The sequence below is a fragment of the Salvelinus fontinalis genome, chromosome 25 (assembly GCF_029448725.1).
Source record: "Salvelinus fontinalis isolate EN_2023a chromosome 25, ASM2944872v1, whole genome shotgun sequence".
NCBI classification, from domain to species: domain Eukaryota; kingdom Metazoa; phylum Chordata; class Actinopteri; order Salmoniformes; family Salmonidae; genus Salvelinus; species Salvelinus fontinalis.
The window spans coordinates 40,000,625-40,014,928 of NC_074689.1; the positions used below are offsets into that span (position 1 = coordinate 40,000,625).

Genomic DNA, 14,304 nt, shown 5'->3' on the forward strand with positions numbered 1-14,304 from the left:
AGGGAGGTGTATAGGGAGGTGTATAGGGAGGGAGGTGTATAGGGGAGGGTGTATAGGGAGGGGGATAGGGAGGTGTATAGGGAGGTGTATAGGGAGGGAGGTGTATAGGAGGGAGGTGTATTGGGAGGTGTATAGGGAGGTGTATAGGGAGGGGTTATAGGGAGGGAGGTGTATAGGGAGGTGTATAGGGAGGGAGGTGTATAGGGAGGTGGTATAGGGAGGTGTATATGGAGGTGTATAGGGAGGTGTATAGGGAGGGAGGTGTATAGGGAGAGATATAGGGAGGTGTATAGGGAGGTGTATAGGGAGGTGTATAGGGAGATGTATAGGGAGGGAGGTGTATAGGGAGGGAGGTGTATAGGGAGGTGTATAGGGAGGTGTATAGGGAGAGGTTATAGGGAGGTGTATAGGGAGGTGTATAGGGAGGTGTATAGGGAGGTGTGTATAGGGAGGTGTATAGGGAGGGGTTTAGGGAGGGAGGTGTATAGGGAGGGAGGTGTATAGGGAGGGAGGTGTATAGGGAGGTGTATAGGGAGGTGTATAGGGAGGTGTATAGGGAGGGGTATAGGGAGGTGTATAGGGAGGGTGTATAGGGAGGTGTACAGGGCGGTGTATAGGGAGGTGTATAGGGAGGTGTATAGGGAGGGGTATAGGGAGGTGTATAGGGAGGGAGGTATAGGGAGGTGTATAGGGAGGGAGGAGGTGTATAGGGAGGTGTATAGGGAGGGGTATAGGGAGGTGTATAGGGAGGGAGGTGTATAGGGAGGGGTGTATAGGGAGGTGGTCTAGGGAGGGTGTATAGGGAGGGTATAGGGAGGGGTATAGGGAGGTGTATAGGGAGGGAGGTGTATAGGGAGGTGTATAGGGAGGTGTATAGGGGGGTGTATAGGGAGGGGTTTAGGGAGGTGTATAGGGAGGTGTATAGGGAGGTGTATAGGGAGGGAGGTGTATAGGGAGGGAGGTGTATAGGGAGGGGTATAGGGAGGGGAATAGGGAGGGAGGTGGTATAGGGCGATGTATAGGGAGGGAGGTGTATAGGGAGGTGTATAGGGAGGGGTATAGGGAGGTGTATAGGGAGGTGTATAGGGAGGTGTACAGGGAGGTGTATAGGGAGGTGTATAGGGAGGTGTATAGGGAGGGGTATAGGGAGGTGTATAGGGAGGGGTATAGGGAGGTGTATAGGGAGGGAGGTGTATAGGGAGGTGTATAGGGAGGGGTATAGGGAGGTGTATAGGGAGGTGTATTGGGAGGGAGGGGTATAGGGAGGTGTATAGGGAGGTGTATAGGGAGGGGTATAGGGAGGGGTATAGGGAGGTGTATTGGGACGGGAGGGGTATAGGGAGGTGTATAGGGAGGTGTTATAGGGAGGGGTATCTCGGGAGGGGTATAGGGATGGTGTATAGGGAGGGGTATAGGGAGGGTGTATAGGGAGGTGTATCGGGGGGTGTATAGGGAGGGGGATAGGGAGGTGTATAGGGAGGTGTATAGGGAGGGAGGTGTATAGGGAGAGGTTTAGGGAGGGAGGTGTATAGGGAGGGAGGTGTATAGGGAGGTGTATAGGGAGGGGTATAGGGAGGTGTATAGGGAGGTGTATTGGGAGGGAGGGGTATAGGGAGGTGTATAGGGAGGTGTATAGGGAGTGGGTATAGGGAGGGGTATAGGGCGGTGTATAGGGAGGGGTACTAGGGAGGTGTATAGGGAGGTGTATCGGGGGGTGTATAGGGAGGGGGATAGGGAGGTGTATAGGGAGGTGTATAGGGAGGGAGGTGTATAGGGCGGTCGTATAGGGAGGTGTATAGGGAGGTGTATCGGGAGGTGTATAGGGAGGGGGATAGGGAGATGTATAGGGAGGTGTATAGGGAGGTGTATAGTGTATGGGGAGGTGTATAGGGAGGTGTATAGGGAGGGGTTTAGGGAGGTGTATAGGGAGGGGTATAGGGAGGGGTATAGGGAGGTGTATAGGGAGGGGTGTAGGGAGGTGTATAGGGAGGTGTATAGGGAGGGAGGGGTATAGGGAGATGTATAGGGAGGGAGGTGTATAGGGAGGGGTATAGGGAGATGTATAGGGAGGTGTATAGGGAGGTGTATAGGGAGGTGTATAGGGAGGGGTATAGGGAGGTGTATAGGGAGGTGTATAGGGAGGTGTATAGGGAGGGAGGTGTATAGGGAGGGAGGTGTATAGGGATGGGTATAGGGAGGTGTATAGGGAGGTGTATATGGAGGGAGGTGGTGTAGGGCGATGTATAGGGAGGGAGGTGTATAGGGAGGGGAATAGGGAGATGTATAGGGAGGTGTATAGGGAGGGAGGTGTATAGGGAGGTGTATAGGGAGGTGTATAGGGAGGTGTATAGGGAGGGGTTTAGGGAGGTGTATAGGGAGGTGTATAGGGAGGGGTATAGGGAGGGAGGGGTATAGGGAGGGAGGTGTATAGGGAGGGGTATAGGGAGGTGTATAGGGAGGTGTATAGGGAGGTGTATAGGGAGGTGTACAGGGAGGGGTATAGGGAGGTGTATAGGGAGGTGTATAGGGAGGTGTATAGGGAGGTGTATAGGGAGGGGTATAGGGAGGTGTATAGGGAGGTGTATAGGGAGGGGTATAGGGAGGTGTATAGGGAGGGGTATAGGGAGGTGTATAGGGAGGGGTATAGGGAGGTGTATGGTGAGGTGTATAGGGAGGGAGGTGTATAGGGAGGGGTTTAGGGAGGTGTATAGGGAGATGTATAGGGAGGGGTATAGGGAGGGAGGTGTATAGGGAGGTGTATAGGGAGTGGTATAGGGAGGGAGGTGTATAGGGAGGTGTATAGGGAGGGGTATAGGGAGGGAGGTGTATAGGGAGGGGTTATAGGGAGGTGTATAGGGAGGTGTATAGGGAGGTGTATAGGGAGGGGTATAGGGAGGTGTATAGTGAGGTGTATAGGGAGGTGTATAGGGAGGTGTATAGGGAGGTGTATAGGGAGGGAGGTGTATAGGGAGGGGTTTAGGGAGGTGTATAGGGAGGGGTTTAGGGAGGTGTATAGGGAGGTGTATAGGGAGGGGGATAGGGAGGTGTATAGGGAGGTGTATAGGGAGGGGGATAGGGAGGTGTATAGGGAGGGGGATAGGGAGGTGTATAGGGAGGTGTATAGGGAGGTGTATAGGGAGGGAGGTGTATAGGGAGAGGTTTAGGGAGGGAGGTGTATAGGGAGGGAGGTGTATAGGGAGGTGTATAGGGAGGGGTATAGGGAGGTGTATAGGGAGGTGTATAGGGAGGGAGGGGTATAGGGAGATGTATAGGGAGGGAGGTGTATAGGGAGGGGTATAGGGAGATGTATAGGGAGGTGTATAGGGAGGTGTATAGGGAGGTGTATAGGGAGGGTGTATAGGGAGGTGTATAGGGAGGTGTATAGGGAGGTGTATAGGGAGGGAGGTGTATTGGGAGGGAGGTGTATAGGGAGGTGTATAGGGAGGTGTATAGGGAGGTGTATAGGGAGGTGTATAGGGAGGTGTATAGGGAGGTGTATAGGGAGGGGTATAGGGAGGTGTATAGGGAGGGAGGGGTATAGGGAGGTGTATAGGGAGGTGTATAGGGAGGTGTATAGGGAGGGGTATAGGGAGGTGTATAGGGAGGTGTATAGGGAGGTGTATAGGGAGGGAGGTGGTATAGGGCGATGTATAGGGAGGTGTATAGGGAGGTGTATAGTGAGGTGTATAGGGAGGGGTATAGGGAGATGTATAGGGAGGTGTATAGGGAGGGAGGTGTATAGGGAGGTGTATAGGGAGGGGTATAGGGAGATGTATAGGGAGGTGTATAGGGAGGGAGGTGTATAGGGAGGTGTATAGGGAGGTGTATAGGGAGGTGTATAGGGAGGGGTTTAGGGAGGTGTATAGGGAGGTGTATAGGGAGGGGTATAGGGAGGGGTATAGGGAGGGAGGTGTATAGGGAGGGGTATAGGGAGGTGTATAGGGAGGTGTATAGGGAGGGGTATAGGGAGGTGTATAGGGAGGTGTATAGGGAGGTGTATAGGGAGGGGTATAGGGAGGTGTATAGGGAGGTGTATAGGGAGGTGTATAGGGAGGGGTATAGGGAGGTGTATAGGGAGGTGTATAGGGAGGTGTATAGGGAGGGGTATAGGGAGGTGTATAGGGAGGTGTATAGGGAGGTGTATAGGGAGGTGTATAGGGAGGGGTATAGGGAGGGAGGTGTATAGGGAGGTGTATAGGGAGGGGTATAGGGAGGGAGGTGTATAGGGAGGTGTATAGGGAGGGGTATAGGGAGGGAGGTGTATAGGGAGGGGTATAGGGAGGTGTATAGGGAGGTGTATAGGGAGGTGTATAGGGAGGTGTATAGGGAGGGGTATAGGGAGGTGTATAGGGAGGTGTATAGGGAGGTGTATAGGGAGGTGTATAGGGAGGGAGCTGTATAGGGAGTGGTTTAGGGAGGTGTATAGGGAGGGGTTTAGGGAGGTGTATAGGGAGGTGTATAGGGAGGGGGATAGGGAGGTGTATAGGGAGGTGTATAGGGAGGTGTATAGGGAGGTGTATAGGGAGGTGTATAGGGAGGGAGGTGTATAGGGAGAGGTTTAGAGAGGGAGGTGTATAGGGAGGGAGGTGTATAGGGAGGTGTATAGGGAGGTGTATAGGGAGGTGTATAGGGAGGTGTATAGGGAGGGGTATAGGGAGGCGTATAGGGAGGTGTATAGGGAGGTGTATAGGGAGGGAGGTGTATAGGGAGGGGTTTAGGGAGGGAGGTGTATAGGGAGGGAGGTGTATAGGGAGGTGTATAGGGAGGTGTATAGGGAGGGGTATAGGGAGGTGTATAGGGAGGTGTACAGGGAGGTGTATAGGGAGGTGTATAGGGAGGTGTATAAGGAGGGGTATAGGGAGGTGTATAGGGAGGGGTATAGGGAGGTGTATAGGGAGGGAGGTGTATAGGGAGGTGTATAGGGAGGGGTATAGGGAGGTGTATAGGGAGGGAGGTGTATAGGGAGGTGTATAGGGAGGTGTATAGGGGGGTGTATAGGGAGGGGGATAGGGAGGTGTATAGGGAGGTGTATAGGGAGGGAGGTGTATAGGGAGGTGTATTGGGAGGTGTATAGGGAGGTGTATAGGGAGGGGTATAGGGAGGGAGGTGTATAGGGAGGTGTATAGGGAGGGAGGTGTATAGGGAGGTGTATAGGGAGGTGTATATGGAGGTGTATAGGGAGGTGTATAGGGAGGGAGGTGTATAGGGAGAGATATAGGGAGGTGTATAGGGAGGTGTATAGGGAGGTGTATAGGGAGATGTATAGGGAGGGAGGTGTATAGGGAGGGAGGTGTATAGGGAGGTGTATAGGGAGGTGTATAGGGAGAGGTATAGGGAGGTGTATAGGGAGGGGTATAGGGAGGTGTATAGGGAGAGGTATAGGGAGGTGTATAGGGAGGTGTATAGGGAGGTGTATAGGGAGGTGTATAGGGAGGGGTTTAGGGAGGGAGGTGTATAGGGAGGGAGGTGTATAGGGAGGGAGGTGTATAGGGAGGTGTATAGGGAGGTGTATAGGGAGGGGTATAGGGAGGTGTATAGGGAGGTGTATAGGGAGGTGTACAGGGAGGTGTATAGGGAGGTGTATAGGGAGGTGTATAGGGAGGGGTATAGGGAGGTTTATAGGGAGGGGTATAGGGAGGTGTATAGGGAGGGAGGTGTATAGGGAGGTGTATAGGGAGGGGTATAGGGAGGGAGGTGTATAGGGAGGGAGGTGTATAGGGAGGTGTATAGGGAGGGTAATAGGGAGGTGTATAGGGAGGGGTATAGGGAGGTGTATAGGGAGGGAGGTGTATAGGGAGGTGTATAGGGAGGGGTATAGGGAGGTGTATAGGGAGGGAGGTGTATAGGGAGGTATATAGGGAGGTGTATAGGGGGGTGTATAGGGAGGGGGATAGGGAGGTGTATAGGGAGGTGTATAGGGAGGGAGCTGTATAGGGAGGGGTTTAGGGAGGTGTATAGGGAGGGGTTTAGGGAGGTGTATAGGGAGGTGTATAGGGAGGGGGATAGGGAGGTGTATAGGGAGGGGGATAGGGAGGTGTATAGGGAGGTGTATAGGGAGGTGTATAGGGAGGTGTATAGGGAGGTGTATAGGGAGGTGTATAGGGAGGGAGGTGTATAGGGAGAGGTTTAGGGAGGGAGGTGTATAGGGAGGGAGGTGTATAGGGAGGTGTATAGGGAGGTGTATAGGGAGGTGTATAGGGAGGGGTATAGGGAGGGGTATAGGGAGGCGTATAGGGAGGTGTATAGGGAGGTGTATAGGGAGGGAGGTGTATAGGGAGGGGTTTAGGGAGGGAGGTGTATAGGGAGGGAGGTGTATAGGGAGGTGTATAGGGAGGTGTATAGGGAGGGGTATAGGGAGGTGTATAGGGAGGTGTACAGGGAGGTGTATAGGGAGGTGTATAGGGAGGTGTATAGGGAGGGGTATAGGGAGGTGTATAGGGAGGTGTATAGGGAGGTGTATAGGGAGGGAGGTGTATAGGGAGGTGTATAGGGAGGGGTATAGGGAGGTGTATAGGGAGGGAGGTGTATAGGGAGGTGTATAGGGAGGTGTATAGGGGGGTGTATAGGGAGGGGGATAGGGAGGTGTATAGGGAGGTGTATAGGGAGGGAGGTGTATAGGGAGGTGTATTGGGAGGTGTATAGGGAGGTGTATAGGGAGGGGTATAGGGAGGGAGGTGTATAGGGAGGTGTATAGGGAGGGAGGTGTATAGGGAGGTGTATAGGGAGGTGTATATGGAGGTGTATAGGGAGGTGTATAGGGAGGGAGGTGTATAGGGAGAGATATAGGGAGGTGTATAGGGAGGGGTATAGGGAGGTGTATAGGGAGATGTATAGGGAGGGAGGTGTATAGGGAGGGAGGTGTATAGGGAGGTGTATAGGGAGGTGTATAGGGAGAGGTATAGGGAGGTGTATAGGGAGGGGTATAGGGAGGTGTATAGGGAGGTGTATAGGGAGGTGTATAGGGAGGTGTATAGGGAGGTGTATAGGGAGGTGTACAGGGAGGGGTTTAGGGAGGGAGGTGTATAGGGAGCTAGGTGTATAGGGAGGGAGGTGTATAGGGAGGGAGGTGTATAGGGAGGTGTATAGGGAGGTGTATAGGGAGGTGTATAGGGAGGGGTATAGGGAGGTGTATAGGGAGGTGTATAGGGAGGTGTACAGGGAGGTGTATAGGGAGGTGTATAGGGAGGTGTATAGGGAGGGGTATAGGGAGGTGTATAGGGAGGGGTATAGGGAGGTGTATAGGGAGGGAGGTGTATAGGGAGGTGTATAGGGAGGGGTATAGGGAGGTGTATAGGGAGGGAGGTGTATAGGGAGGTGTATAGGGAGGGGTATAGGGAGGTGTATAGGGAGGGGTATAGGGAGGTGTATAGGGAGGGAGGTGTATAGGGAGGTGTATAGGGAGGGGTATAGGGAGGTGTATAGGGAGGGAGGTGTATAGGGAGGTGTATAGGGAGGTGTATAGGGGGGTGTATAGGGAGGGGGATAGGGAGGTGTATAGGGAGGTGTATAGGGAGGGAGGTGTATAGGGAGGTGTATAGGGAGGTGTATAGGGAGGTGTATAGGGAGGGTATAGGGAGGGAGGTGTATAGGGAGGTGTATAGGGAGGGAGGTGTATAGGGAGGTGTATAGGGAGGGGTATATGGAGGTGTATAGGGAGGTGTATAGGGAGGGAGGTGTATAGAGAGAGATATAGGGAGGTGTGTAGGGAGGTGTATAGGGAGGTGTATAGGGAGATGTATAGGGAGGGAGGTGTATAGGGAGGGAGGTGTATAGGGAGGGAGGTGTATAGGGAGGTGTATAGGGAGGTGTATAGGGAGAGGTATAGGGAGGTGTATAGGGAGGGGTATAGGGAGGTGTATAGGGAGGTGTATAGGGAGGTGTATAGGGAGGTGTATAGGGAGGTGTATAGGGAGGTGTATAGGGAGGGGTTTAGGGAGGGAGGTGTATAGGGAGGGAGGTGTATAGGGAGGGAGGTGTATAGGGAGGTGTATAGGGAGGTGTATAGGGAGGTGTATAGGGAGGGGTATAGGGAGGTGTATAGGGAGGTGTATAGGGAGGTGTACAGGGAGGTGTATAGGGAGGTGTATAGGGAGGTGTATAAGGAGGGGTATAGGGAGGTGTATAGGGAGGGGTATAGGGAGGTGTATAGGGAGGGAGGTGTATAGGGAGGTGTATAGGGAGGGGTATAGGGAGGTGTATAGGGAGGGAGGTGTATAGGGAGGTGTATAGGGAGGTGTATAGGGGGTTGTACAGGGAGGTGTATAGGGAGGTGTATAGGGAGGTGTATAGGGAGGGGTATAGGGAGGTGTATAGGGAGGGGTATAGGGAGGTGTATAGGGAGGGAGGTGTATAGGGAGGTGTATAGGGAGGGGTATAGGGAGGTGTATAGGGAGGGAGGTGTATAGGGAGGTGTATAGGGAGGTGTATAGGGGGGTGTATAGGGAGGGGGATAGGGAGGTGTATAGGGAGGTGTATAGGGAGGGAGGTGTATAGGGAGGTGTATAGGGAGGTGTATAGGGAGGTGTATAGGGAGGGGTATAGGGAGGGAGGTGTATAGGGAGGTGTATAGGGAGGGAGGTGTATAGGGAGGTGTATAGGGAGGGGTATATGGAGGTGTATAGGGAGGTGTATAGGGAGGGAGGTGTATAGGGAGAGATATAGGGAGGTGTATAGGGAGGTGTATAGGGAGGTGTATAGGGAGATGTATAGGGAGGGAGGTGTATAGGGAGGGAGGTGTATAGGGAGGTGTATAGGGAGGTGTATAGGGAGAGGTATAGGGAGGTGTATAGGGAGGGGTATAGGGAGGTGTATAGGGAGGTGTATAGGGAGGTGTATAGGGAGGTGTATAGGGAGGGGTATAGGGAGGTGTATAGGGAGGTGTATAGGGAGGTGTATAGGGAGGTGTATAGGGAGGGAGGTGTATAGGGAGGTGTATAGGGAGGTGTATAGGGAGGGGTATAGGGAGGTGTATAGGGAGGGAGGTGTATAGGGAGGTGTATAGGGAGGGGTATAGGGAGGGGTATAGGGAAGGAGGTGTATAGGGAGGTGTATAGGGAGGTTTATAGGAAGGTGTATAGGGAGGTGTATAGGGAGGGGTATAGGGAGGTGTATAGGGAGGTGTATAGGGAGGTGTATAGGGAGGTGTATAGGGAGGGAGGTGTATAGGGAGGTGTATAGGGAGGTGTATAGGGAGGTGTATAGGGAGGGAGGTGTATAGGGAGGTGTATAGGGAGGGGTATAGGGAGGGGTATAGGGAGGGAGGTGTATAGGGAGGTGTATAGGGAGGTGTATAGGGAGGGGTATAGGGAGGTGTATAGGGAGGTGTATAGGGAGGGGTATAGGGAGGTGTATAGGGAGGTGTATAGGGAGGTGTATAGGGAGGTGTATAGGGAGGGGTATAGGGAGGTGTATAGGGAGGTGTATAGGGAGGTGTATAGGGAGGGAGGGGTATAGGGAGGGGTATAGGGAGGTGTATAGGGAGGTGTATAGGGAGGGGTATAGGGAGGGAGGGGTATAGGGAGGGGTATAGGGAGGTGTATAGGGAGGGGTATAGGGAGGTGTATAGGGAGGTGTATAGGGAGGTGTATAGGGAGGGGTATAGGGAGGTGTATAGGGAGGGGTATAGGGAGGTGTATAGGGAGGGGTATAGGGAGGTGTATAGGGACGTGTATAGGGAGGTGTATAGGGAGGTGTATAGGGAGGGAGGGGTATAGGGAGGGGTATAGGGAGGTGTATAGGGAGGGGTATAGGGAGGTGTATAGGGAGGTGTATAGGGAGGTGTATAGGGAGGTGTATAGGGAGAGGTATAGGGAGGGAGGGGTATAGGGAGGTGTATAGGGAGGTGTATAGGGAGGTGTATAGGGAGGTGTATAGGGAGGTGTATAGGGAGAGGTATAGGGAGGAGTATAGGGAGGTGTATAGGGAGGTGTATAGGGAGGGGTATAGGGAGGGGTATAGGGAGAGGTATAGGGAGGTGTATAGGGAGGTGTATAGGGAGGTGTATAGGGAGGTGTGTAGGGAGAGGTATAGGGAGGTGTATAGGGAGGTGTATAGGGAGGGGTATAGGGAGGTTTATAGGGAGGTGTATAGGGAGGTGTATAGGGAGATGTATAGGGAGGGAGGTGTATAGGGAGGTGTATAGGGAGGTGTATAGGGAGGTATATAGGGAGGGAGGTGTATAGGGAGGGGTATAGGGAGGTGTATAGGGAGGTGTATAGGGAGGGAGAGGTATAGGGAGGTGTATAGGGAGAGGTATAGGGAGGGAGGTGTATAGGGAGGTGTATAGGGAGGTGTATAGGGAGGGGTATAGGGAGGTGTATAGGGAGGGGTATAGGGAGGGAGGTGTATAGGGAGGTGTATAGGGAGGGGTATAGGGAGGGGTATAGGGAGGTGTATAGGGAGGGGTATAGGGAGGGAGGTGTATAGGGAGGTGTATAGGGAGGGGTATAGGGAGGGGTATAGGGAGGGAGGGGTATAGGGAGGGGTATAGGGAGGTGTATAGGGAGGTGTATAGGGAGGGGTATAGGGAGGTGTATAGGGAGGTGTATAGGGAGGTGTATAGGGAGGGGTATAGGGAGGTGTATAGGGAGGGGTATAGGGAGGTGTATAGGGAGGGGTATAGGGAGGTGTATAGGGACGTGTATAGGGAGGTGTATAGGGAGGTGTATAGGGAGGGAGGGGTATAGGGAGGGGTATAGGGAGGTGTATAGGGAGGGGTATAGGGAGGTGTATATGGAGGTGTATAGGGAGGTGTATAGGGAGGGGTATAGGGAGGTGTATAGGGAGGGGTATAGGGAGGTGTATAGGGAGGGGTATAGGGAGGTGTATAGGGACGTGTATAGGGAGGTGTATAGGGAGGTGTATAGGGAGGGAGGGGTATAGGGAGGGGTATAGGGAGGTGTATAGGGAGGGGTATAGGGAAGTGTATAGGGAGGGGTATAGGGAGGTGTATAGGGAGGTGTATAGGGAGGTGTATAGGGAGATGTATAGGGAGGTGTATAGGGAGGTGTATAGGGAGAGGTATAGGGAGGGAGGGGTATAGGGAGGTGTATAGGGAGGTGTATAGGGAGGTGTATAGGGAGAGGTATAGGGAGGTGTATAGGGAGGTGTATAGGGAGGTGTATAGGGAGGGAGGGGTTATAGGGAGGTGTATAGGGAGGTGTATAGGGAGGGGTATAGGGAGGGGTATAGGGAGGTGTATAGGGAGGTGTATAGGGAGGTGTATAGGGAGGTGTATAGGGAGGGGTATAGGGAGGGGTATAGGGAGAGGTATAGGGAGGTGTATAGGGAGGTGTATAGGGAGGTGTATAGGGAGAGGTATAGGGAGGTGTATAGGGAGGTGTATAGGGAGGTGTATAGGGAGGTGTATAGGGAGGGGTATAGGGAGGGGTATAGGGAGGGGTATAGGGAGGTGTATAGGGAGGGGTATAGGGAGGGGTATAGGGAGGTGTATAGGGAGGGGTATAGGGAGGGAGGGGTATAGGGAGGTGTATAGGGAGGGAGGTGTATAGGGAGAGGTATAGGGAGGTGTATAGGGAGGTGTATAGGGAGGTGTATAGGGAGGTGTATAGGGAGGGGTATAGGGAGGTGTATAGGGAGGGGTATAGGGAGGTGTATAGGGAGGGGTTTAGGGAGGTGTATAGGGAGGTGTATGGGAGGTGTATAGGGGGGTGTATAGGGAGGGAGGTGTATAGGGAGGTGTATAGGGAGGTGTACAGGGAGGTGTATAGGGAGGTGTATAGGGAGGGGACGGCACGTTTGTGTTGAGACAGAGTACAATGTCTTACCTGGAAGTCAGTTCCTGTTTTGAGAGTCAGTACAATGTCTTACCTGGAAGTCAGTTCCTTTGCTGTTGAGAGCAACGTTGATGGTGAATGTGGAGGAGTCATGATGGGGTCTCAGGTAGGCCTGCCTGCCAGGGGTGTACTTCACTACAAAGTTCATCACTGCATAGCCCTGTGGAGAACAGCCCAAATCACACATTTATACTGAACAAAAATATAAACATTACATGCAACAATTTCATAGAAGGAAACCAGTCAATTTAAATATTGTCTAGGCCCTAATCTATGGCTTTCACATGACTGGGAATAGAGATATGCATCTGTTGGTCACAGATACCTAAAAAAAAAGGTTTCTGGTGGTCCTGCAGTGAGACACATCACCTTCATAAAGAGTTGATCAAGCTGTTGATTGGTGGACCGTGGAATGTTGTCCCATTTCCTCTCCAATGGCTGTGTGAAATCGCTGGATATTGGAGGGAACTGGAACACTCTGTCATACTCGTCGATTCAGAGAATCCCGAACATGCTCAATGGGGTGACGTGTCTGGTGAGTATGCAGGCCATGGAAGAACTGGGACATGTTCAGTTTCCAGGAGTTTTGTACGGATCCTTGTGACATGGGGCCGTGTATTATCACACTGAAACACGGTGGCGGAGGATGAATGGCATGACATGGGGCCGTGTATTATCATGCTGAAACATGGAGTGGTGGCGGAGGATGAATGGCACGACATGGGGCCGTGTATTATCATGCTGAAACACGGAGTCGTGGCGGAGGATGAATGGCATGACATGGGGCCGTGTATTATCATGCTGAAACATGGTGGCGGAGGATGAATGGCATGACATGGGGCCGTGTATTATCATGCTGAAACATGGTGGCGGAGGATGAATGGCACGACATGGGGCTGTGTATTATCATGCTGAAACATGGTGGCGGAGGATGAATGGCATGACATGGGGCTGTGTATTATCATGCTGAAACATGGAGCGGTGGCGGTGGATGACTGGCACGACATGGGGCCGTGTATTATCACACTGAAACATGGTGGCGGAGGATGAATGGCATGACATGGGGCTGTGTATTATCATGCTGAAACATGGTGGCGGAGGATGAATGGCATGACATGGGGCCGTGTATTATCATGCTGAAACATGGAGCGGAGGATGAATGGCATGACATGGGGCCGTGTATTATCATGCTGAAACATGGTGGCGGAGGATGAATGGCATGACATGGGGCCGTGTATTATCATGCTGAAACACGGTGGCGGAGGATGAATGGCACGACATGGGGCCGTGTATTATCACACTGAAACACGGTGGCGGAGGATGAATGGCATGACATGGGGCTGTGTATTATCATGCTGAAACACGGAGTGGTGGCGGAGGATGACTGGCACGACATGGGGCCGTGTATTATCATGCTGAAACATGGTGGCGGAGGATGAATGGCATGACATGGGGCCGTGTATTATCATGCTGAAACATGGTGGCAGAGGATGAATGGCATGACATGGGGCCGTGTATTATCATGCTGAAACATGGAGCGGAGGATGAATGGCATGACATGGGGCCGTGTATTATCATGCTGAAACATGGTGGCGGAGGATGAATGGCATGACATGGGGCTGTGTATTATCATGCTGAAACATGGTGGCGGAGGATGAATGGCATGACATGGGGCCGTGTATTATCATGCTGAAACATGGAGCGGAGGATGAATGGCATGACATGGGGCCGTGTATTATCATGCTGAAACATGGTGGCGGAGGATGAATGGCATGACATGGGGCCGTGTATTATCATGCTGAAACACGGTGGCGGAGGATGAATGGCACGACATGGGGTCGTGTATTATCACACTGAAACACGGTGGCGGAGGATGAATGGCATGACATGGGGCTGTGTATTATCATGCTGAAACACGGAGTGGTGGCGGAGGATGACTGGCACGACATGGGGCCGTGTATTATCATGCTGAAACATGGTGGCGGAGGATGAATGGCATGACATGGGGCCGTGTATTATCATGCTGAAACATGGTGGCGGAGGATGAATGGCATGACATGGGGCCGTGTATTATCATGCTGAAACATGGAGCGGAGGATGAATGGCATGACATGGGGCCGTGTATTATCATGCTGAAACATGGTGGCGGAGGATGAATGGCATGACATGGGGCCGTGTATTATCATGCTGAAACATGGAGCGGAGGATGAATGGCATGACATGGGGCCGTGTATTATCATGCTGAAACATGGAGCGGAGGATGAATGGCATGACATGGGGCCGTGTATTATCATGCTGAAACATGGTGGCGGAGGATGAATGGCATGACATGGGGCCGTGTATTATCATGCTGAAACACGGTGGCGGAGGATGAATGGCACGACATGGGGCCGTGTATTATCACACTGAAACACGGTGGCGGAGGATGAATGGCATGACATGGGGCTGTGTATTATCATGCTGAAACACGGAGTGGTGGCGGAGGATGACTGGCACGACATGGGGCCGT

General features: G+C 52.5%; 1 protein-coding gene across 2 annotated transcripts in view; it reads right to left on the bottom strand.

Moving 5' to 3' along the window:
* LOC129823271 (procollagen-lysine,2-oxoglutarate 5-dioxygenase 2-like) overlaps positions 1 to 14,304 on the bottom strand; it is a 213,219-nt gene that overhangs the window by 17,062 nt on the left and 181,853 nt on the right. For both annotated transcript variants that reach the window (XM_055882196.1, XM_055882195.1), the window contains one exon: positions 11,830 to 11,955. In XM_055882196.1, the coding sequence (XP_055738171.1) occupies positions 11,830 to 11,955 (126 nt within the window). The remainder of the gene's footprint in view (positions 1 to 11,829; positions 11,956 to 14,304) is intronic.